Source organism: Accipiter gentilis, chromosome Z, assembly GCF_929443795.1.
Source record: "Accipiter gentilis chromosome Z, bAccGen1.1, whole genome shotgun sequence".
In the NCBI taxonomy this organism is placed as follows: domain Eukaryota; kingdom Metazoa; phylum Chordata; class Aves; order Accipitriformes; family Accipitridae; genus Astur; species Astur gentilis.
In genome coordinates this window covers 2,060,115-2,085,959 of record NC_064919.1, presented here as the reverse complement: position 1 = coordinate 2,085,959, position 25,845 = coordinate 2,060,115, and the positions used below count along the sequence as shown (strand labels likewise).

The following is a 25,845-nucleotide window of genomic DNA, read 5'->3' as shown; positions in this document are numbered from 1 at the left end:
CACTCTTCCAAGTTGTCAGCACTTTTGTTAGTAAGTGAGACAACTTAGTTATGAGTATGAGCAGATCAATGATTATGTAAGAAATGATGCTGATAATCTAAATTAAAACATACTTAATGACTACTTAGTAGCCTTAAAAAAAAATTAAGCTTAGCAGCTTTTAGAAATTAAAACAATAATCAGTTTCAGCTCTATAATTCTAAACTTAGGTTGATTTTTGCAGTCCTGTATGGGAAATGTTTTTGGGGATCTGCGAGAATCCTAACACTTCCAGAAATATATTACCAGAAGTTTGTAATCTTAAAACTAAATGATCCAGTTTAGCTTCCTTCTGTTCTCTATTTCTCACACTTCTTTTTTTTGTCACCTGCACTTACACACACCAGTTCCAATGGACTGGGGGATCCTGTTTCAAATTGCTGAAGCTGCATGTGACCTGCACGTGCAGTTTGCTGGCATCATTGGAGCGCAGCAATGAGTAAAAACTCCTGAGTATAAATTAAGGCTGTAGGACTTGAAAGGGTGTTTCAGAGGATTGGAGGTTGGTAAGGGAGGTGGGAAGGCAAGCAGGGATAGCTGGAGAAGGGCAGAAGAAAGGACTGAGACTGGAGATGGAGTTCATGGGTTTTTATGCTCTTTTATCTGCATTTGCTCTTCTAGAAAACAAGGCTCTTCAGATCTGTAAACCTTGAAAAGCTAGCTTTTGATTGTCTGGGACATTATGTTTCTGAGGCCTCTTGCCTTTTGCTTTCTCAGTTAGAGAGAGGAGATTTATTACTGGGAATGATGAGGAAAAACCGCCTTTCCTTGCTGAGTAGAAGACATCTCAGATAGCTGGACTGGACTCTGCAGGAGGTTATTTGTTCTGAGTGAAGGTGTATCCTTGATGGGGTTAGGCAGAACAGGATTGTTTTCCACAGGCTGGAAGCTTGAGGTTTACTAGGTCACGGTAGTCCTTTCACGAGTGTTCCTCTGGTAGCCTGGGGGAATGGTACAGGACAATTCAAAATGTTGATTGATGTTGCCTCAAGTCGTATTCTTCATGGAAAAGAATTCTTGTTGCACGTTACTGAAACGTAGAGGTGGTGGTATGGTGGGCCTTGCATTATTTCCACCTCTATCGTCTGAGTGTAACGTAAAGGTGAATTTGAATTTTACCTGAGATTTGTATCTCATCTAGATTATATCCATATGATTAAGGCAAGCCAGTATTAGACATAAACTTGGCAGCTGAGTACACTGGTAGCAGCTGTGAGTCCCCAAACTCGGGGGTGCCCAACTGCCCGATGTCCTTTACAGCTGTCAGTCTGGAAAAGCAACGTGGGTGCAAGTTCACCAAGTAGAGCTCCCTGTGCATGGGGGGACCCTTTTGTGAGATGGCCAGATTGTGGTACAGGGTGAGTTTGCTCATGTTTTGATTTGCTGCTGCACGTGCCTTTGTCAGCCCAGGACAGTGCTCAACCATTTGAGTCTACAGGAGGAATCAACGGCTCAAGCGTCTTTGGTTGAACTCTTCCTGATGGTATTATGGTATTGGGCATCTTACTATGTACTATATGTCTCTTTGAAAGTGCTGCAGCAAGGTTTTCCAGCAGATGCCAAAGCACTCATGTACTGATGGGTTGGAGAAACATGAAGGGCCTGGACCCTGTGGTCAACACTGCCACGGTGGCATTGTCCTGGTGGGCACATGGTCGGTGAAACGGTGCTGCGAGAGTGTGGTATTTTATAAACTGAGGGTGACCAAAACTGCAGAGCTAGGAAGCAAAGCTTCTTGGGCATGATTACCCAAGGCAATGCCCATCACATATCACAGACAGACATGAGGGAATGGTGTTTCCAACCTGCAATGGGACCACTGTTTTCAAACAGTGACCCCGTAAATATTTTATTTGCCTGTGCGGGTGCTATATATCTTTGACATTGTTTGGCTTAGAAGATTTCAAGGCTAAATTCATGTCTGCCAACATGTAAAACAGTGGCAGCATGTTGGAGAAGCATCTCTTTCCTGTGGCAGTTGCAGTGTGTAGGATGCAAGTGCTGACTTTGGGGAGGAGGTTACTGCCACGCAGGTGACACAGGGTTGTAGACAGAGGGGTGGAACATACTTTTCAAAATCTGGGGGCAAAATGTCACTGTTTCCAAAACTGCGCCGATCTCCGTGTGTCAATCACTGGGTGTATCACAATGGCCCACTGTGTCCTGCGCTGCTTTTGCAAAGCTGCATGCCGATATCTCCCACATGGAGGGCACAGATGCACAAGTGGGCTGACATCCTTGTGATTCATGTGGCTGGAAAACATTTTGATAAAAAATGCAGACCCAGGATGAGAGGAGATATAAAGAACTAGGGGAAATGTATATAGGTGCTAACATCCATGCTGAATATTGTGATTTTAATAGCTCAGCACTTGCTAATGCATGCTCAAGTTGTGCTCTCGTAAAACGGGTTGAACTAGCATTTCCCAGTTTTTTTAATTCTTTGTGGGGTAAACCTCAGTATGAGAAATAGTAACTTACAAGGAGTAATTTGCAAGATGAATTTTAAGATTCGCTTTGGAAAAGGTTGCTTTATTTAGCACTCTATGTAGGATTTGACAGTCTTCAGGACTGAGTTGCCATTTTATTGGTTTGCATGTAGTTTGCAACTTTAGTCACTTTACACTGAATTTTGTTATGCTTTTGCATAAGTACAAGTAAAAACTGCAGGAAAAGTGCAGGCAAAATTTGTAATATCTGGTGGCAAGTGAATCTTCTTCAACTTCAGAATGAAGCATAGCATGCAATCTGTAATTCATATTTTGATTCATTTTAATTATCATGCTGGAAAAAAAAAAGGCAGCATGAAAGCTTCACTGTGAGTGTCCCCTGCCTGCATTACCTCTCTTGTTCTTTGCTCTCTTACTTGGAGCAGTACTATAAGGATACGAGAGTGTTTCAGTCCTGGGCTGGGGGTCTCACTGTCCGTTTTAATTTTTTTCCTCTGTGAGCCACCTGGTTTTGGTTTTTTTTGCTTTTGTTTTCTGTTGTGTTGTGGTTTGTTTATCCCCCCCACCCAGGGAACAATACCTCCAGAAATTTTTTCTTTTCCCCTAGTTAGTGAAAACTGCCCAGTTACTAGAGAATCACTGGCATCGTCATGTTCCCAGTAGCAGAAATATTACAAAAGGAGAAAATAGAGCAGCTGGGTTTTGGGGAGTGCCTTGTGCTGAGTTAGGCACTTGCAGAGGGATGGATGCTGTGCTGTGTTTGTACCTGCTCTAGAGGCTTGCTAGTGCCTGCTCAGAGGCTTGCACAGAGCTGCAGACCTTCATGGGACTCACTAGTGCTCAAATACATTAACTGCAATTTTGCAAAGGTGTTCTGTGAATTATTTTTTTCAAATTCTCCCTTTCAACAATCTCTGTCCATGACTCTTTTCCTGTTTTTTCTGTCTGCTTTTTTTTTGCACCAGCAGTAGTAGTTCCTTGAATCCTGTGACCTTTCTTTTCTCCATGGTATTATGCATGGTGTAGTGATTCAAAGAAATTAACTCAATAGTTTGATTAACTATTAAGCAGGTATTCTTTATTGGCAGTGCTGGATGCACGGGGGATCGCTCCACCTATCCTGCACACCATCGGGTCTAACTGTGCAGGTTAAGTACATGTTCTACATACATATTCACTAGATTTTTGAGAAATGTTATACATATTCATTCGTTTTCTGGGAAACTATTAGCATATGCAAATGTCCTTTACGCAGGCGCATTGAAGGTCTCTGGTGGTCTTCAGGAGTCCTCTGGTGGTCTTCCATAGTCTTCCCCACTTGTCCGCTACTTGACGCTCCTCAGGTGATTCTGCGCAGTGTGGTCTTTTACATGTTTTGATACATCAGTGCTTGTTAGTGCTCTTACTATCTGAGTTTTCATTAGTGGTATAGAACCATATGGTTAGTTTAAGCTAAATTATCTACAAGGACGAGAACAAAGGCAGGAGTTCTTATCTTTTCTGACCCTATCTATTCAAGCAAGGCCTCTACTTGTGCCTTCTCGACAAGATCGTAAATTCATCTAACATTTAATTAAGTTTTGTGATCGCTTATGGTTCCTTCTTGCTCATCACTCCCAAGTACGAGTCTCTGACAGGCTTAATCCTTGACAAACACCAGTCCTTGGTATGTAAAGTTACAGAGAGACAATCATTAAGCAATTAGCAGTTAGTTCTCTATATCAGTATTTATTTGGGTTTTTCCCTGCAGCAGCACCCTTGTGCTCCTTGTGCTGGGTAGGCTGGCCAGCCCTCAACATGTCTGAAGATAAAGGAATCTGATCCACTTTTAAGTTTTATTCATTACTTTTAGTAATCCAGTCATATTACTGCTTCAGTACAAAACTGTAGCTTGCAACTTTTTGTTTTTTAGTATGTCATCCTTTCTCATATTTAAGCTTGGCTGTCTGAAGTTGGCAGTTTACAACAAGTGATCGTATCCTAGTAAATTATTTTCCCTACTGTGTTCTTTAGTTTTGCTTTTTACAAATATTATTAAATTACTTTATGAGAGGACAACACAGGAAGGACAATGCTAGCCTTCATTAATTTTGTTTCTGGGTCAGCTGAAAGCTGTTTTGGAAAGCCTTGAGTGAAAAACAAAAGTGGCATTCCAGGGTTGTGGTCTGAATTCCCTCAATTTCTGAAGAAGATACTTCTTTCTATGCTGCATGTTACTTAGCTAAGTTCAGGGTTCTAGCAAGTTATGGAGACTACGCACACAAAATTTGTTCTGCTGTGGACCTGGCTGATTAGAAATTGCAGAGAAATCTTGAAACAATGGGGAAGGCTTTGGTACGTGGTGTGGAAAGCACCGCTGGAAGGAAGGCTCTGTTAATGGAGAATGGGTCTGTAAACGCATCCTAAAGAGAGATGAACCTTCCAATATTCCCAATGCAGCTCTCTTGAATCCTGGGGCAATCCCAGGGGAATGAATGGTCCTCGGGGGTGGCTGGGCTCCCTTGTCCCCCCAAAGAGCATTTGCTATTGCTGCTGCTCCAGATCAAGGGCTGGGCTAGGTAGACTTGGGGACGTTTACGAGCAGGTTTTAGAAAGAGTGTGGGCATTGCAAGGACACAGTGTGTTTCATTGCCGTACCATAAAGGCATTCATAAATTATGTTTAACAAAGCAAGTATTGTCCTCTCAAGGGGTCATGTGATTTTGTAGGGAAATCAGGCCTTCATTGCCTCTGAAGGCTTTATTTTCAACATTAATGCTTGAGAAGTATGATTTACTAATGGGAAGCATATATTATGAAATGCTTATAATGGAGACACACAAGGACAAAATGAAGCTTTTTTTCTAATAGTCCTAAGAGGAGTAGCAACAGGAATATAATTGTAATTAATAAGGTCATATTATAATAATCTTAGCTATGCAGTTATTTTTCCTTTTGTCAATGGCTGTCTTGGGAAATGACAAGAGCAGGAAGCATGATGAGGAGTAGCTGCTACATAAATTTCATAGCTGGAGCCTGGAGTGAACATTATTCCTGAATCTGAACTGTTGCTCTTCATCTAAAGAATTTCCCTCCGTCATTTTTGCATGAAAGCTTCCCTAGAAGTGACAATCAAGGAGGCTCCAGATGCTCTGTCCCAGAGATGCCTTGGGCAAATAACCCTTCATTGTCAGAGACCTTTTTGGAGGATTTTCCCAGCACAGAGCAGCAATCTGAGCAGTCTATGCTATGCTTGATGCAAATTGAAAATAATTGCAACAAGACCTCTGGAAACTTGTTTTTCTCCTCTGTGTTTTTAAATATAACATCCATCTTCATGAATGGGCTTTCGGGGGTGTTAAATATGTGAGGGCATAGGGAAACTGCACAACAGTAACAGAAATTGGGTGTCATGGGATGTTAGGTTGGTACATTCTGCATTTTTCACTTCTTGATGTACCCAGGCCTGGCCCTTACCCTGGGAAAGTGGGGTCCATCCCCACCAAAACTTCATAAACTTTGGTAAAATCCATCTTGATGGGGCTAACAGAGACACACAGTGATGACACAGGGCAGTGGTGGAAAGCACAGACCTCCACAAACCTGCTGCAAGGTGCAGCCACACACACCTGGGAAGCTGTGCCACCTTTCCATAGGATTTCTTTCCTGTAATAGTTAAACAAAGAGGTGTATTTGCACACCTGTGCAGCTGTTTTCAGTAAGAATTTTGCTAGCTTTCCCCACACCTGCAGAGATGGAAATATGGCAAGTTGGGCTAAGTACAAAAAGGGTAGGGGAATCATACAAGTTTTTTTTGTTTTTCAAAATATAACTACTTTTCTAAGTTATTTTCATCAGGGGAAAAAAAAACCCTGTATGTGTTTTTGCTGTATGATATTGATGCCTTAAGCTGCTGTTGTGTTCCATGCATGAGCAAGCACACGCAGACAAACACAAGTCTACTACTTCAATGTATTCTGTTGAGATTTCTATCAATGAGCAGAGCATTAGAACTGCCCCTGGTTGAGGTTAGGGCATGGAGGGTCTCCCAGACTGGTGTTTTACTGGATGATGCTCTAACTGGAGAGCCACGATGAGGGCTGGGGCCAGAGCAGAGCACGTGTCTGGATGTATATCAGATAACTGGTGTCCCGTCCTCTGCTGCTGGTGGGGCTGGTGTCAGGATGGAGCCACAGCTCCATGCACTTTGGTATCTAGAAGCCCTGTCCTCTGCTGTAGGTCAGGACTAGGTTTATGCTGAAGCTAAAGCATAAGAGTCAAAGCTGGTTCTTCCCTTGGGCATGGCTCTGTTCATATTGACGAAAAACTTAGAAAACTTCACAAAATTGTTCTGTTTTGTAACATGAAATAGTGTCATAATGCACTGGAGATTTAGCTGTAAATTTTTAGCTGTAAAATGGAGGGAGCTACAAACCATATACAAACGTACCACTACATGCAAGAAATACATATTACATTCTGTAAGAAGGTTGCATAAACTTTTTTTATTATTAATGCTTAAAGTTGTGTTGGAGTTCTTTTGTATTTGTGCAACTGTGCTCTGGACCTTGCTGGTGATACTGCTGGTTATCACTGACCTCGGAGATGGGCATGTACAAACTGGCCTGAGCTTGAAGACAGGCAGCTAGAAGGAAATTGCAAAGGAACAGGCATGCTTTCTGTCTGCCAGCATAGAACAACTAAATATTCTATGTTATTTTTTGGTTTGTATTGTATTTTTTCCTTAAACCGTTGTCATGTTAAATGTATACAACCCTACTAAAAATTCTCTGTTGAGATCTTCATCAGCTGAAATGTATTAAAGCTGTCCCTTGAAAATTCTCAATTTTTGCCTGACTATCTGATCAGATTCTGCAAATGCCCACCTAGCTGGCTGTCTCAAAGCAATGTAGCAGGTAGTCTTACTGCTATAGGTGCTAAACATGTGTTTATGTGCTAACTTTATATTCTTAACACAGCCAAAATTATTCTGTTAAATGCTGGTGGAGATTTTTCCTTAGCCTGGAATTATAATAGTCTCTAACTGAGCTGACTGAAAAAACAAATACGAAGAGCAGTGGTCTTAAAGCTTGTCAACATGGTGAATCAATCAATATCTATTCATGATAACTTGTTAAATGTCCGTCATTTTCTTATTACAGAACAAGAACATCTATTAAAGAAATTAATGGGAATTCCTATTATACTTTAAGTTCATTTCCTGACTTATTTTTGTTAAAGACGACACCTAAATTGGGTATGATGTGCACTGACAGTGTAGGCAAATATTTGCTGACTGATACACTTCTGTCAAGTTCGTGCTACCTCTTGTACTTAGGAGTATTGCAGCTACCTCACCGTAGGTTTGAAACAATGACTCTTTGAAGTGATCAAAAATAATTATATTGACAATGCAAGCCACTTGTTGATATCAATAATCTTTTATGTATTTCTCTGGTTCCCATCTGTAATGCTCTTATTTCTGTGACCTGTTCTTCAAAATCAAACTGACCATCCCCAACCCAAACTTTGGGTCCCTTTTGGCACTTCTTCTGTGCTCACTCTTTCACATCTTCTTTATTTCATGATTGCTTGTTTCCATTTTTTCCTCAAGATCCCAAGTTCTTCTAGCTTTGCCCCATGTTGTACAGGGCTGTTATAGAATCGTAGAATGGTTTGGGTTGGAAGGGACCTTTGTAGACCATCTAGTCCAACACCCTGCCATGGACAGGGGCATCTTTCATTAGATGGGGTTGACAAAGCCCCATCCAACCTGGCCTTGAACATTTCCAGGGATGGGGCATCCACAGTTTCCCTGAGCAACCTGTTTCAATGTCACACCACCCTCATTAAAAAAAAAAAAAAAAAAAAGTCTTCCTTATATCCAGTCTAAACCTACCCTCTTTCAGTTGAAAATCTTTGCCCCTTGTCCTGTCACTACAGGCCCTGGTAAGAAGTCTCTCTCCATCTTTCTTATGAGCTCTGTTTAAGTATTGAATGGCCACAATAAGGTCTGTCTGTTCCAAGATGCTGTAGTATTTTAGTTTTGTGAGTTGATTTTCAGTTCTCTGGACCAGTTCCAGATTTTCATCAAGAATTTTCAATTGAGCATATGTGCAAAGCCATGGCTTTCATTGGTATTTCTAAGCCACCTTCAGGTAAGACAGAAATTGTGAAACTATAGGTCTCATGACAAATATACAAGTATTACCTCTATGTTACAGGGGATATAGCACAGTTGTAAATTAACAGGATACAAAATCATTTTAGAGTGTAAGACTTACACTTATGGCGCAGAACAATGACGAATTGAATGTGAAGTCAAGAAAGTTTAGTTATGTGATTAAAGGCCTTATCCTGAAGACATTAACACTTCTTAAAGCTACATGAAAGCTCTTGTGAAGCAGATAAAAATCACACCCAACTGCTGAAACTTGTATTTAAAGGTTCATAGGTACATAGCAGAGTTCTCTGTAACCCTCTCCCTAAAATGTTGTGATACGTAATGGTTTTGTATGAATTGCTGCAAACCTCTACCACTGAAGCTGCTTTTATTTCCTTAATGAAAACACTTGAAAGTTAAGTAATTAAACCAGTAAAGTTTCTTCCTGCAAAGTATATTCCTAGATAAACCCTATTTTTTCTTCCTGAAGAATTCCTGAATTCATAAAAGAGATTTATTGTGTACTACAATGAACAACTTGTTCTCCGGACAAGGAAATTACAAAGCATGAATTCTGGTCTTTGTTGCACGTCTTCAAATAAGAGATTAACTTATCAGTTAAAAATACTTTTGTAAGGTTTTGCATTAAGACTTGAATTTTTCACCTTTTCCTTTATAGACAGGAAATCTTTGATCAGTGTTTTTTCTGTTTAGGATATATTTGACAGTGACTGGTATACCTCTCGCAGTCTCATTGGAGGAGCTGATATTATTGTGATTAAATACTCTGTCAATGACAAGACTTCATTCCAAGAGCTAAAGGACGGTTATGTACCAATGATAAAAAAGGCCTCAAACCGCGGCTCAGTTCCAGTGATAATTTCTGCTATTGGTGCACGAAAAACCGGTATGTATCCAGTCTCCTGTAGTAATAGTTAAAATCTCACTTGGAAGTTAGATATGCTGTAATTTCAGTAGAAGCTGATTGTTTTTCCAAGTTGCTAACAGAAACAATTAGTCTGTCAGGATGATGGTAATATGTGCATGTATTATGGCTCTGTAGACTGGTGTATTGGCAAGAGCATTATGCTTAATTAACCCTGGTGATGAAAGGCATCCTATCCTGCTTTGACCTCTGCAACGACTCTTCTTGTGGAGCCATCACACTCAGGGATTAAATCTAGTGCTTTGGATTAAGCAGCATACATCTGAGCGTATGAAATGAATTTTACGGTTACCAGTTCTCTCTGGTCATGTCTCAGGTATAAAATATCTCTAGTGTATGAGATTAAAACTAAGTCCATCAGCTTGCAACCACTGGCAAAGGGGTGGGAAATTCTCTGGCATGCTGTCATAAGAACAGACGTACCAGCCCTTTGGGTACCACAAAGTGCCACATGCTGCCGCGTCAACGGAGCTGACCTGTCACGGCAGGGTAGCTATGGTATAGCGATGGTATAGCTTATGTGTTCACAGAACGCCCTGTCCAGGCTGATCACTAGTCTGCTGTGAGAGCAATGCAAATTGATTTTGCACTGAATGTTTAGCTACCACAAAGTTGTTGTTGCTGTCTAATCAATATCAAAATCAAAGTTTCATGAGTGTGGAAGGACTGAGTGGACTTACAAGTGTCCAGCAGCTGACGAGGGCAATGCTGGTGAGAACACGTTCGCTGTTTGGGTAGATGTTAGCAACTCCTCTCTGTTTACATCAGGGAAATACTACCACGGATACCGATAGAACAAACCGACAAAGTTTGTTCTGTGTTTCCAAATGTTTTGCATTCTGCTTTTGTTGATTTTCGTATGATCTTTATAGTTGTGCGGCCTGATTTTTAGTTTGTTTGGGTTTTTTTTCTAAATCAACGAATGCAAAACTTGAGTCTGTGAGTCATCTTTTACTTTGAGTTTGACTAAAACAAGTGTTTCTGAGCATCTGTCCTGCTATGAGTTAGGGACACGATGGATGTAGATGTAGACATTTATTTTATAATGTACAAAAAAATATTACACTATATGAAGTATGTCTTTTATGGCTGTAATGCTCAGTTTTGCCAGGGTCTACATAGATATCTTTTTGCTCAGTGATTGAGAAAAGACTGTTAAAGAGCTCTGTAACAATTAAATCTTTATTTTCTTCCCTCTAGTAATTCATAGATAACGATCAAATGTTTTTAAGCTCTGATTCATACAGGAGTAATAAATCTGCCATTCTAAAGGCAAGGTCTTGCTATTATTTGTCTTCCCCAACACCTTTTCTTCCACTTTTTGTTTAAGCACACTATACCATCAGTCTGAGTGACTCCACTACTGGGATTTTTCTTTTCCACTTTTTTTTTTTTTCTGTCTTCCTCCCTAAATAATGTGACCGTGGGAGAAGTCAGGCTCTCCAGCCACAGTTTCACTTTGGGACTGGCTGGAGCAGACTGCTGTGCACACACAGAACCCTTTTGTTTCTAGGAGGTATTTGTGAACACAGCAGTTTGCTCATACAAATTACTAAGATCTTAATCCTCTGTAGTAGCAAGTGGTGCTGCCAAAAGAAATAAAAGAAAAGCTGTGTTATTACATATTATCCATAGGTCTGAGCAGAGGAAATTAATGTAGAGCATGCACGGCACATTTGGAAACACATCCATGGCCAGCAACTTCTTCCTGGCATTAAGCAAAGTTGAGCCAAGGTCGCTAACAGATTTTTAGCAGTTAACTGGTGTGGTGACCAATTCCTGCCCCCCTTCTCCTTGCGAACATTGCTGACACAAACCCACGAGCACCTTGCCACCGCGGGCAAGACAGAAAGCTGCACTCTTTGATGGAAGTCCGCCTGCGGTTTGTGGTTTGCTTTCGGATCACAGCTGCAAGTAATTGCGCGGAGGCGAAGCTTCTCTCCCAGAGCTGACTGGAGGACAGAGCCAGCTGAGGATCTCACTGGCGTGGTGACGTCCCCCCGGGCAGGGACGCCTGGCTGGATGACATTGCCGGTCGCCTTCATTGTAACCGTGAGCGATATCTGTATTATCATCGCTCTTATCGCTATTCATAACGGCTTTTACCCGTCCTTATTTGAATAGAGTTAGATCTGTCAGATCTAACGTAGAAAGCATTAGCGAGTACTTAGATGCTTAATAAAGTCTACACACGTTAGTAATTCCGATGTTTGGCTGGTCTAACTCTCTCCCTGCTGGAGCTCAACGGGTATGGTTCTTTAGTCTCCCATTTGCAAACATTATCCTACGGACATTGGTCTGGTATCGTACATGGACCCGCTTTAAAAACCAGTTGGGTGGAAGTAAGGCAGCCAGGGAGGGATCTGGGCACTGCTGTGCCTCAACCTTTACCGATGCACAACCCCTCAGGGCAGTCAGGTTATGACAACTGGCATAATCTTAAAAAAAACTATTTTGGCATAATCTCAAAACCACCAATTTTGGCTTAAAAATTTTTTTTGTAAAAGATGTGTAATTGAATCATATTCTGCAGTATGTACATGCCAGTAACAGCTAGGATAGCAGTGGAAATTTTTCCCTTCCATTATAGTGTGTGCTTCTTGCATGGACAAGCCACAACAATTAAACGAGTTTAAGGGTGACATTAATGAATGGTAACACCTGCAGGCTAGTACAACACCTGTGCGTATCAGGATACTGAGGCCCTAAGCCAAAACTGACTTCTGGAAGTCCTGCTTGACTTTTCCACCTTTGCAAAACTGAATGTAAATTAACGCTGATGAAATGTAAACTGAGTTTTGTATAGCAGCTAATATTTTGAACTGATTAGTGAGAAGTTGGTTTTTTTTGAAATAATTATAGATTTCTTATTATAAAATGACTATGTTTCCATTTCCCTTTTTGTTCTTTTCTAAATAATAAATCTTTACAATTATTTAGGAAGCTAAATATTCTGCATTATTTGAAAAATTTTTTTTTTAATTTTTTTTTTGCATGACTTTTTACCCGAGGAGTGTCTTGCACCTGCCCCCTGTGCACTTTGGACAGAAGGAGCTGCGTCACCACCTCTGAGGGAGTTCAGCTTGCCAAGGAACTGGGAGCCACTTACCTCGAACTGCACGCTCTTAATGACTTCTACGTACAGAAGTACTTTGGAGGAGTGGTGAGTGAGAAACCCCTCGGTTGAAAGCAGGGTGGCACACATGGGAGGTGCGTGACCAATGTCAGGGCTTCGGAGAGCGAGCGGAGGCACACCATGAGCCCTCCCACCAATGCTAGGTTTAGGTTAGATATTATGAAGAAAATCTTTACTGTGAGGGTGGTGAGGCACTGGAACAGGTTGCCCAGAGAGGTTGTGGCTGCCCCATCCCTGGAAGTGTTCAAGGCCAGGTTGGTTGGGGCTTGGAGCAACCTGGTCTGGTGGAAGGTGTCCCTGCCCATGGCAGGGGGGTTGGAACCAGATGATCTATAAGTTCCCTTCCAACCCAAACCATTCTACGATTCCGTGATTCTATGATTCTAGCTAAATTGGCAGTACTGAGGTTGCTCCAGTTTTAGCTACCTTCTAGGAAGTTTTAGGAAAGTCACAGTACACACTGCAAGAATTCCCCCCCACCCCTCCATTCCTGGCCTTTTAATTGCTGGGATGGGATAACCAAACCCCAGCTGGACAAGGCACTTGACAACGCCATTTCACTTTGAAGATGAGTCCTGTTTTGAGCAGGTGCCCTGGGTGGGTGACCTCCACAGGTCCCTTCCAAGCTGAATCATTCCATAATGTTCTGATATTTTTAATTTTAATTGGTCAAACTCTCACAGCTGTTCTACTTGTAAAGGGAGATGGGTGAGATTGTTGAATTGCCTGGTTTTTAGCATATTGTTGCGGTCGCTCGGTTTGCAGTCGCGATGCAATTTGCAATCCTGAGCAGAGCCTGGGGTCAGCTGCACCGAAGCTGAACAAGGCAGAAGCTGAGAAGCTTGTTAAAATGTCCTACCTTTAATAAGCTTATCCTCTTTCCACTCTCCTGAAGACAAGGAAGCCCGCTGAGCAGTTTCTAAATACAGTCTTTCAGATGTATTTTTCTTCTCCACCAAATTATTTCACACTGGTATTTCATTTTCAGTTTTACAAGGTGTTTTAAGCTCAGTCTCCTTTTGAATCTTTTGGTAACTTTCCCAGTGGCATTTGTTCTTGAACAAAAAACATGCAGTTCTTTCAGGCGAGTAATTGCACATAGTCTGTACTGTTGTTGTCCCTTGTGTCTAAGTACAGCGTGTTCCCCTGGGATTCGATAGTAACTTGGAATATCTGGCACAACAGTTAGCCAGTTTCTATTGGATCCCTTCATTCCTAATTAAAACCGAGAAAGGCACACAACATCTGTCCAGCCGGCATATTTTTCTAGTTTTTAGAAAACACTATATGGGCTACAGTAATACCTTGGGTGATGAAAGTGTTTAAGACGCACATTAATTCGAACTAAACCACCCTTTGTGCCTCTTCATTCCTGTAAGAGGGATCATTTCCCCTCAGGTACTTTTTTATTGCAGTGATGATGCTTTTAGTCTGCCCCAGTGAGACAAACCTTGCCCACAAAGATCCACCCATAGTATGACTTTTTCAGAGGACATGGTAACATTGAGTGGTGATGGTGGTAGTCAGTTGCGAGCTGAAGAGCTTATATATGGTTCTGTTACTTCTGTCACTTGCACTTCATCATTAGAAGTCTTATTCTTCTCTGTAATTCTATAATTGGTCATCCATGGAAGGTGGCAAATCAGATATCTTTGTACCTGTCATTTCTGGGAAGATTAAATACGAGAGAATTAACTGCCGTAATTTGCATAAATAGCCTTTTAAATTGTGCTAATTCCAACTACATTTGGTACCTGCTCCCGGTAAAGGGGTGCTGGGACTCTCCTGGATGACTGTTCATCGTGGCAGTAGCCTCAGTCCTGCATACAGCACCCGCTCATTCTCCTTAGTCTGATGTCTAGGTTGTTCTTAAATAACTAGGGTTTTTTAAAAATATATTTTGTGTTTTAGCTGGAATATTTTATGATCCAAACTTTGAATCAGAAGTCATCTGAAAAAATGAAGAAAAGGAAAAAGACGCAGAAGTGCCATCGAGTTCAACCACCTCAGCTTGAACAGCCAGGTGCTCGCTCATGTCTGGTCTCTAGTATCGCTCATTATGTGTGTCATGTTCTTTGCCCAATTAACATTTTGTAATCATTACGGTGAGCTGTGCTATCTATCACCAGCTATTCTGGTTATGTTGCTCTAGTGTCATTATCTTTTAGTGATGCTTTAATTAATTTGGGGGGAATTGTGAAGCAATATGTAACATTGCAATGGACTCCTACTTTATTTCAGGCAAAAATAATAGGAGTGGTTTTCTGATGCATGAAATAGTGCAAAAGTAAATTAATAAAAGCATTACATAAAAGCGTTATAGAGAAATTACAAAAGGAAGTCGTTACATCTTTCTTTATTATTCTACAATATCATCAAGTAATATTTTTATTTGCTGCAAACAAAACAAAGGAGAGGTGTATGCCCCTGCACATGATTTCTAAGCATCTGATGCATTCATTCAGCAATGTAATTACTGATAAGTAGTTACCTCTAAATACATAGCTGTCTCCTCTCACACGTACTAGAAATTCACTCAGATCCCTTCGGTCTGGGATTCACAGGCCAGGTTTCTTTCAAACCTAAGTGCCTGCAGAGGTTTCATAAAAGGATGGACACTTTTTACTAAACTAAGTATTACTTATATTATTTTACTGTACTAAGTGTTTCCATTTTTAGAGTAGTTTACTAAACGTATTCAAATGGCATATTAGAAATTTTCTTGTTGAATACTTCTTTCAAAAATTGTCCTTCATTTGATCAGCTCTCTGGGAACAGTGTTGTCCCGCGGTTAATCCTTGCTTCAGTTCTACAGCCCGGCTTGTTGCCTTCCACAGAAAAAATGCCGATCTTAAAGGGCGAAGCCTCGCACTACGACGCGGACCTGCACAACCTGCTCTGCTGCTGCCAGTGCGCGGACGTGGCGTTCTACCCCGAAGACCTCAGCACGGTGGTGGAGGCTCACAAGATCATCCTCTGCTCCGTCAGCCACCTCTTCATGCTGCTCTTCGAGGTGAAGACCCCCGCCGACATCCGCGACGCCTCCATCGTGCGGACGGCGCGGAGCCTCTTCGCGGTGGAGGCGGGGGACCCCTCGCCCCCGGCCCCCCGTGGCATCCCACCCTGCGTCCCGCCGGTGAGGGTGGTGGTGAAGGACTCCGTCTTCTGCTCTTGTCTCCCAGACATCCTCCACTTCATTTATTCAGGTACCCTCCCCGGGAACGGGTCCGGCTACTCATTTCTCGTACAGCTGATGTCTCCTGAAAAAAAGCCCTTCGCCTAGATTTAGTAAAAATTAAATTAGTTGTCTTTCCAGATCTAGCGAACGTAAATTAAGCACCATATTTTACTGAACAAAGTCCGTAAGCTAACGCCAATAATATTCAAAAGGTTTGCCAAAAAAATCTAGAGTTTGAGGCGGTTTCAGATCCCAGGTTTTTGAAATGCTTAAAATTGTTGCATGTTCTAAACACATGGACGAGAGCTCAGGGTTACTTAAGAAAACTCACGTGATTTCTCTTCTGGATGTGGTGCTGCTGGAGAGAAAACGGTGATAACTGGTTGGAATGCAGGGGGCTCTGATTTACTGCATGAGTTTTGCTACCAGTTCGGTACCGGCAGGGGCCTCACCTGCCTAATCCCAGCTGTCATTAAAACAGCACTGACACTTTAACTTTTCAAATGTTGCTTAGGAATCCTTAGGTGACAGAGAAATATTTTTTTTTTCTGGAAGTACCTGATACCTGTTTGTTCTTTATAAAATATTTCGCAAGCTGTCAGCATGTAAGAATATATATTTGATATTTGTTGAAAGAATTAGTAGGGTTTTTAATGATGCATTCTGATTTTAACTGTAACTTTAAAAAAAGCCCCAAATGATTATAATGTTAGAGCTGCATCTATAAAGAAGCTTAGCCAATACCCGTAGAGTGATACCTGCCTGAGGTATGAAAAGGATTTCTGCCTTAGTAGCTGAGACATGAACACTGGCTTGTGAATACACATGGGAGACACTTTCAGTTAGAGTTTGTACATTGAAAACATCCCTTTCAGTTCTTTCCAAACCAGTCTAAAACATAAAGAACAGATGCAGAAGTTTTTTTAGTGTGAGTGGATTTATTTTTTTTTTTTTTTTCTTTATTAGTGACATGAATAGGGGTTTAAGCCTGGAATTTCAGCAGGTGATAGATAAGCGCAGCATCTTCATCTGTTACCATTTACAACTTCGTGTCTGCTGCCTTTTGTGCATTAGTTTTACTTTTTACTTTTGTCTGTGTCAACCAAAGAGGTGGGAAACTTTGTACGGTTTTAGGCGAAAGTCTGCTGTAAGTCACAGCTTCCAACCTGAAGGCCATTGCCAAAAGTCATGGCACCATTTAGTGCCTCTGAGAGGTGACGAAGACTTTCGAAGGCACTGGAGGCACAGGCTAAGAGATAAGATCATGAGGCGGTATCATTGTTTTCAGCTTTTCAGGACCATGACATTATGCCCACAGGGTTATAAACACCATCCCTATGGGGAACATAGGAGCTGATAGAGCTAAAGACGCTGTTTCAGCTTTATCTCCAGCAGAGTGCCTTCAGGGCTATGCTGCCTTGTGCTTTACCCTGAGCTTTATCTGCCCCTGACTCTCCCTTGCTGCATGGCCCTGGGGATCAGAGCTGAAAGTTGTTACCAAAAAGCCCCATGGCGTCTTTGACGCTTACTCCAGTGAAGTGCATGAAGATAAACTATGTTTGTTTTAACGCTGGCCAACAGTTTTCATTTTTCCAAGGAAGCTATTGAGAGATCTGAGAGACTATCACAGCTTTGACTCTGAACACAAGAAAAACAGAAATTCGACTGCAAACTTTGTGCTGTTTTTTAGTTACCAGTACTCAGAATATAATTGCGCATGAAGCTTTTCTGGTTCAAACACCTACAGAGCAATGCAGCCAGCAGTATGAACAGAAGCTAAAACACTTCCACAAATACTGAAACATTCAGGATTATTTTTATTCTGCATATCTACCTGCAATATGTAATGATTGAACTGGGAGGAATTCAGAGGTTAATTTTGAAAGCAAGAGAGATGCCCAAGTCTTTGTATTCTTGTTAAAGTACCATGGAAGTTTCATTGTGCAAGAATTGTATCTCGCCCTTCCTAAGCACAAAGATCTGGCTGATTTATGCACAAAAAAAAAAAATAATAGTTTCTGCAGGATCTGTTTGGCATTGATATCGTCTTTTCTCTGCCTGCTACGTCCTGTGCCTTGTTGATTTATAATCCAATTTTACCTGCTCTTGTGGCAGGTGCTTTCCAGTGGGAACGATTAGAAGAGGATATAAAAAAGAAGTTGAAGGATCCAGAAAAAACTGAACATGTGCTTGAGAAAGTTAAATGTATCCTGAAAACTCCAGGGAAGGTACATCTAACTCTCTTGGGGTAACTCTTAGTATTAGTTACTGAAGTTCTTGGGAAATTGTTTTGTAGACAAGGTTTCCTTGTCAGTCTTTTTTTTTAAACTCAGTTTGTCTTACAGAGCTTTTATTACTTTATCAGTGGGTTGTTCACAGGCATTTACAAAATGGAAAAACAGAGATGCTGATGTAATGTGCAGAATTAGTGTAATGGGTAAAAAGCACACAAGTAGGTATCCTAAAAGGATTAGTCATATTCACAGCTTTGCACATTGTCTAACAATATGATTATGTGTTGCTAATTCTCATGTAATAGAGGCTGCCCAGGAGAGCTTTGCTTTCCTGAATATGTGCCAAAAGTTATGCTTCTGCAGTAGATCAGGAGAGGTGGTTTCTCTTATAAATGTTGTGGTATGGAAAGCTGTCTGTAACTCGATATATTTAATTTAGCAGATGGCTTCACAGTAAAATGTAATTTATGTCACATTATTATGTTAATAAAATGTTACAGTATAGAATTAGTTTTAACAGCCATTTGCTACCCAGTAAAGCTTATACATTCCCTGATACTATAGAACTTGCACAAAGTGTTTCTGTCAATTTAAATGGGAAATAATCTTGGACTGTCTTGAGATAACGTAATATAAAGATCAAAAACTTACTTACCAGTTTTAAGCTTCTGATCGCTCGGTTGTAGCCTTGCCAGTCCTGAGTGTCAGAGCTGAAATATTCATAGGGTTGGACTTACAAAGTCCTGAAAGCTTTTAAGATAATAAGCCTGATTTGTTGTTGTTGTTTCTTTGGGGTTTTTTGGTTGTTTTTTTTTAATGCCTTTGGGGTACTTTTATTTCATACTTAAAAGTTTTTCTTCAAAGGCATAGAAATGAATTGTCATTTTTCATGATAAAATTAAAAATTAATTAATAAATTACATAAGATTTTAACCATAACTTCAACCTTATCTGAATTTCACTTACCACAATCTAGCAATATGATGTTGATGTTCCTTTTGGTAGCTTGAGATTCCATTTTTAAAGTAAAACCAAACAAAATTGGAGACTAACGGGAAGTACTGGGTTTTGGAGGGTCTTGACACTAACATGCCCAGATTATTGTAAGAGAAGTCTATGCTTCAGCCTGTAAGCTCCCTCTGCCTCTGTGGAGGCAATATCACGGCAATATCAAGAAACGTGCAACTTTCAGCTGCCTTGCATCTGTATGCGTCATTGTGCCAGGGGATGGATTTGTGTCCATCAGTGCTTCCCCCAGAGCCCTCAAACTTTGTGTTACTGCAGCCTTGGGCCTGAACAGGGCATGTATGACAAGGTGTGGAGTCCAGAAAATTTGTGACGCAGTCAAACTTGCCCAGAGGTGCTGGATGGAGGAGTTTTGTCACAGGTCGGAGAGTACCAAGGCAAGAGCTGGGGTGTGACTGTAGGAGACAGAGATGCCTTGGAGCATTGCTGCACTGTGGGAAATAGGAAAACAAACAATAAAGGTGATTGCAGAGGATTGCATGTGCGAGAGGCATGGCTGAATAGCATTAGCAAAAGAACATAAAGTAGACAGCAAAAGAATGTTGTTTAGCTTCCCCGCATAAATGATGTCTTGTAATCTTTTATTCTGTGGGCAACTGTACATGACAGTGTTCTATTAATAATTTATTTTGCAGGTAAACACTGTAAAGGACTGCAGATCTCACCAGATAAAGCGGCTGTATAATACTTCTCTCAGGCTGTTCTTTAATACGCCTGTCCTAGCTGATGTCATCTTCAAAATACAAGGTAGGGTACCCCTGCTCCTGTTGACATACTCACCACTGCACCTCCAGCAATTATCCTCTCTGCAGGAGAGTGGGAAATGGAGGTGACTGTATTTTCTGTTGTGTCAAAACTAGGAAAACGTATATGATTTGCTGTCACTGTGGAAAGCAGTTTTTGCTTAGAACTGACGCTTGTCCTTATGGGTGCTTTACAGCAGTGTCCACTGTCATAACCCGACTGCCCTGAGGGGTTGTGCATCGGTAAAGGTTGAGGCTGTTGGGTGGGTCTGGGTCACAGCAGTGCCCAGATCCCTCCCTGGCTGCCTTACTTCCACCCAACTGGTTTTTAAAGCGGGTCCACGTACGATACCAGACCAATGTCCGTAGGATAATGTTTGCAAATGGGAGACTAAAGAACCATACCCGTTGAGCTCCAGCAGGGAGAGAGTTAGACCAGCCAAACATCGGAATTACTAACGTGTGTAGACTTTATTAAGCATCTAAGTACTCGCTAATGCTTTCTACATTAGATCTGACAGATCTAACTCTATTCAAATAAGGACGGGTAAAAGCCGTTATGAATAGCGATAAGAGCGATGATAATACAGATATCGCTCACGGTTACAATGAAGGCGACCGGCAATGTCATCCAGCCAGGCGTCCCTGCCCGGGGGGACGTCACCACGCCAGTGAGATCCTCAGCTGGCTCTGTCCTCAAGTCAGCTCTGGGAGAGAAGCTTTGCCTCCGCGCAATTACTTGCAGCTGTGATCCGAAAGCAAACCACAAACCGCAGGCGGACTTCCATCAAAGAGTGCAGCTTTCTGTCTTGCCCGCGGTGGCAAGGTGCTCGTGGGTTTGTGTCAGCAATGTTCGCAAGGAGAAGGGGGGGCTCGGTCACCACATCCACTCTCAACGTGGTTTATCAGGGCTAAGCCTGTACAGATGCCGTCTGCCTGCCATGGCAGACTTTGTGCCCCTCTGATTCACGCGCATCCCTCACAGGATTAGCAAAACAAAGGAAAGGCTCCTGCAGTGGCATAGCACCAAGGTAGCAAGGCTAAACCAGGGACTGCATCACAGGGGATGGTGATTTTATTTTAAAACCTATTTATCTCACTCATTTTCCCACCTACACAAGCACTGGGACATATCCGAGGGTTCTTCCCAGCATCAAACCTTGGAGAGGCATGGGCTCCGGTGGCCACAGCTATGCTCGTTGCCCTGAGGGGAAAGACCAGAGGTGCTGGTTCTTGTCCCTCTCAGGCTGGTGGTGGCTGTGGATGTGCCTTTCTCTGCCCTCTGGAAGGTGCCAGGGACTGACGTCCTGCTCCTGTGCCACCTTAGGCTTTCTTCAGTGCCCTTCTTCCCCCATTGTGGGCATCCCTAGAAATGGACATAGATGTGCTGGGGTTTTGATGACCTGCTAATCCAAGTGCCATCAACATCTGCTGGTTTTTACTGCCCTTCTAGAGGTTCCCGTACTGATCTTCATGTTTCTGTCACAGGTCTCTGCAACTTCTCTATGATAGGTGACTCCTTATGAAAGCAACCTTCAGTCTTGCAGGCGCCTAGGTTAGATGTGCCTATTGCTTAACCTGACAAGTGTGAAAAGAAATATCTAAATTATTGTGGGGACTTTTCTTTTAAAAAGTCACTTGAGGTGATGGCAATTACCTACTCCTCTTTGTGGCCAGGATTAAAAAGATATGAGGGAGCACAGGCTAACTTGTCTATTACAAACATACAGAAAACATCATCTGTACCCATCTTGTCTGCAAAGAATGTGCTTGGGTACACCAACATAGCTGCAGTGTCAAAGGTGATTTTTTTCTGGAAAATAAATATATCTACCCTTAAAAATAAAGATACAAAGGGGAAAAAAAGTGTTGCATGCTTTTGTGAGAATAAGGATGACATGGTTTTTAAATGCTAATGATTTTCTCAATTTGTCCACACCCACCATTCATGCAAAAACGGTCTTTTAGGATTAGACAATTGTTTAATTATTTTAATCTTTAAATCTCAGAGTGTGCTACTAGTTATCTATTGGATAGTGTTACTTTGAAACACTTCAGTCATGTTCAGTGAGGTGGAGGCCTTCTAAGATAATATGAGCTTTAAAATCAAGATCTCTCTGGGTATGTAAAATCATCATGGATTTTTATCTCGTGTCCTGCAGGTGCAACTGTACCAGCCCACAGAGCAGTTCTGGTAGCTCGCTGTGAGGTAATGGCAGCTATGTTTAATGGTAATTATCTAGAAGCAAATAGTGTTCTGGTTCCAGTGTATGGGGTATCCAAAGACACTTTCCTCTCCTTTCTAGAGTACCTTTATACCGACTCCTGCTGCCCAGGTAAGAAAATTTTAAAATACACGTATTTCTGTTACTCATTTTTCTGCAGTGGGGCATTGATAGGGAGTAAAGTAGCAGCATTTATGTCATTGAAAAATGCCATTCTTGTTAATGTAGAATGTCTCAAGAAAGAGAACTTGTTCATGTTGTGCAATAAAGAAATAAATCACTCTTATTCAAGTAAATTCAACTGCAGGCAGAACAAATACCACTAATAAAGCTGTATTTGTTTTGTGCTGACACAGCAAGACTCAAAACACTGTGGAATTGCATTTCTGGTCCATTACAATGTTTGGAATTTTCGCTCTACATCACAGTAATACTGCTTTCTAATCTTAATTCTGGGTTTTATTTCAAAATTGTCATTTTGTTGAGCATATATTTTACTAAGTTTAATATAAACGAGGTTAAATTGCAGGAATATCTTATTTGTATGCATGAATACCTTATTTGTATGTAAACCCAGAATAAAAAGTATGTCCACTGGCATATTTGGCAAGAAAAATTGAGCTAGAGTATTCGTTGTGTCTTAACCTTTGTCTTTTTTAATGGGAAGAAAGTATACACGCTAAATAAGAAATAGGGTTTAAATACAGATAACTTCCCTTTGATATAATGAAAGAATGATGTTGTGATATGTATTTTTGCCTCTGTTTTCTTTTCAAATAATTCTACCTCATTCTTAGGTTTTCCGTATGTTTCTCTTTTTCAGTCCGCCTAACTTTTCCTTGCCCCGCAGTTTATATATGCAAACACCATACCATATTTCTTTCAAAAATAGAGTTGCTCCATCTTCTTTTTGGCCTTTTTGCTGTAGTGTCTTGTACATGTATCGCAGATGTTCTTTTCTGAAAGGAAAGCTAGATCCTCTTATTAGTCATCACTTACTTTAAATAGACCAGCAGCACTTGACTTGCCATCTTCAAGATGCAGGATTTTGATAACAATTTATGACACTTACCTCCTGAAAAGTACTAACTTCTCTTCTCCTGTTAATCAAGTAGTTTATCGGCAAAAAGTGAGCAATGTAGCAAACTTATAATGATATAATGAAAAGGAAATAAGGTGATCCACAGCGGGTTGATCTTGTGTCCGCTGTTTGAAAGGTGACTGGGCGAAAAATGGCTTTGCTCATCTTGTCAAAAAGGCAAATTACATGTAACTTATGTTTTCTTGTTTTTCAGCCAGTATTCTCCAAGCTATGTCTCTCTTGATCTGTGCAGAGATGTACCAAGTAATGAGACTCCAGCATATTTGTGAGCTTTACATTATCACGCAGCTTCAGAGCATGCCTAGCCGCGAACTGGCATCCACAAGTCTCAGCATTGTTAGCTTGCTCAAAAAAGCCAAGGTACGTGTTGTGTGTAGCAACTAAGGCTATACATGTCGACTCCGATTAGTGGGGTTTGTTTAACTGATAAGGCTTTTACTGCCTTAATGATTTCCCTTCCCAAGGACAAACACCGACCCCCAATCTGTTGACGAGGGCTATCTAGCGGCACAAGGCTGGCTAAAATACGGCCTTCAGCCTTTTATTGCGGAACGCGCTGCCAATCGATGATCTGCGTGAATTCCTTCGTCATGGACACGTTGGGGCAGTTCAGCTGAATTGCAGCTTCTGCCAGAAAAGATGTCTTTCAGGCAGGTGATGAAGCACTACTTGCCCTTTCACTCAAAAAGAAATTGTACGATACGCAAGCGGCAAAGGAGACCTAACCTGATAGAATATCGAGGGAAATACGTACGAAGCAGGAGAAGACAATTCTAGCGGCTGACGAGAGAGAAAGAGAGACAGTAAAGAGAGGTTTGGAAAACAGAAGAGGAAAATAAAACCTGAATCGTTTACAAGTCTCAGGCAGGATGTTGTCTTGAACAAACAGGATTTCGTGGAGAGAGAGGAGACGACAAAGCCAGCCTGCCATGCTCCTTACTTTCCTTTTCCTCCAATTCTGCTTCCTGCAGAAGACAAGCATTTCCAAGATTCATGACCAAAGGAGGCCCAGGGGTTAGGTGGCACCCTGCAGAGAGGGAGTTTTATCGTTCATTCTTCGGTCTCCGTCTGTTTACATATTTCCATCAATGACTTTTCCTTCGTTACCTCCTGCAGTCGAAACTTTTTGCAGTAAACTGCTATGTATGTTGACAGGGAAATCTGAAATATTTTGACAAGCGAGGCGTAGCTGTCTGTTAGACACGATAGCATTAAGTGTCTTTTCTGTTTCCTTTCTTCTTGCAGTTTCACAATTCTGATTGCCTTTCGACTTGGCTGCTTCATTTCATTGCCACGAACTACCTCATCTTCAGTCAAAAGCCTGAATTTCAAGACCTTTCAGGTAACGTATCAATTACTTCTACAACAAGACGTGTTTCTCAGTTCTGCTTAAATCCGAAGCGAGGTACTGGACAGTACTACTTCTGCATGAGAAGGCGATGGGGACTTCTTTAGGCCACACGGTCCAGCCCGGTCCGGAGTCTGTTTGAGCTGGGTGCTGCACCACCCTCCCGTGGGACCAGCACGCGACACGTGAAGAGCAGCGTAGCCCGCAACTGCATCCCCTTGGCTTTTGGTTCTGTACTGATGGCCAGGTTCCCACCCACAACTGGAGCAACTGGGACAGTTTGGTCATCTTACGTCAGCCCCTCCACCTTACGTATATAATTTTTGTTTAGTTTGTACGTTTGAATTGAGGTAATGAGTCACGCCCAATACCTGCTCTTCAAGGGCTGGGGTTTTCTTTGAAGAAAATAGGACCCTTGCCGTACTCTCCAGCAGATCTCAAGAAATCAAATAACTAATGCCCATTCAAGTAAAGAAACCCAGGTTCTTCCAGGGAACTGATACTTATTTTCCCAAGCAGTACATCTGCTTCCCAACATGTAGCTGTAGAAAGTTTTCCTCATTGCCTATGGGAGTTTTCACCGCCCTGAGGAAGGTGATCCCGATGGGTGCATCTCTTTGATCCGTAGTTCATATTCAGACCGTCAGTATGGGGCCAGGGTATTCCAGGAGGGGATCCAAATACCGGGTATCAGTGAGCCAAAGCTCTGCTTGTCCAAAGTACGTTAAAGGTCTTTGCCATCTGCAAGGCTCGTACGTGTGTTTGTGATGATGGACAACTTTGTAATCATTATGAGCAAAGGAAGGAGAGCTCCGTCCTCCTTGCTTTCTTTGGACCTGGAATTTGTCTTCCGGTGGCCCATCTGTGCCCCTTCTGAACTGTCCATTTGGTATAGCCAGGTCTGGGTTAAACGTGGGAGAGCAGGGCAACCGTGCTGGCAGGTGTCCCCCACCCACCCGTGTGTTTGGTCCACAGCAGGCTTCCTTTGCTTCCCTTCCTGCTGGTTGAGGTGACAGGGTGTGCTTGAAAGCACTTTGCGGCACCTTCTCGCTACGGGGCTTTGGTCTCAACCACCCCGAGGTTCTCCTGAAGCTGCAGGAATCAGGTTGTCCCTTCTGTTTGGTGAAGGTGGGAGCTGCCTCTGGCTTCCCCTTGGTGAGGCAGGAGAGCAGAGAGACCCTTCTGACTTAGCGTCCCCGCAGGGCTCAATCTAGGCACATCTACTTACCCGTTTTCCAGTTCCCCAGTGGGTTACCAGTCTGGCAATCTAGCTTAT

General features: G+C 41.9%; 1 protein-coding gene across 1 annotated transcript in view; it reads left to right on the top strand.

Annotated features, from left to right (window-relative positions):
* Positions 1-25,845, top strand: part of LOC126036367 (rho-related BTB domain-containing protein 3-like) — a 34,823-nt gene that overhangs the window by 1,219 nt on the left and 7,759 nt on the right. The window contains exons 3-11 of the mRNA XM_049796040.1: positions 9,346-9,538; positions 12,589-12,740; positions 14,625-14,736; positions 15,551-15,919; positions 18,007-18,119; positions 19,787-19,898; positions 22,057-22,230; positions 23,415-23,581; positions 24,467-24,563. Coding sequence (XP_049651997.1) covers positions 9,346-9,538; positions 12,589-12,740; positions 14,625-14,736; positions 15,551-15,919; positions 18,007-18,119; positions 19,787-19,898; positions 22,057-22,230; positions 23,415-23,581; positions 24,467-24,563 — 1,489 coding nt within the window. The remainder of the gene's footprint in view (positions 1-9,345; positions 9,539-12,588; positions 12,741-14,624; positions 14,737-15,550; positions 15,920-18,006; positions 18,120-19,786; positions 19,899-22,056; positions 22,231-23,414; positions 23,582-24,466; positions 24,564-25,845) is intronic.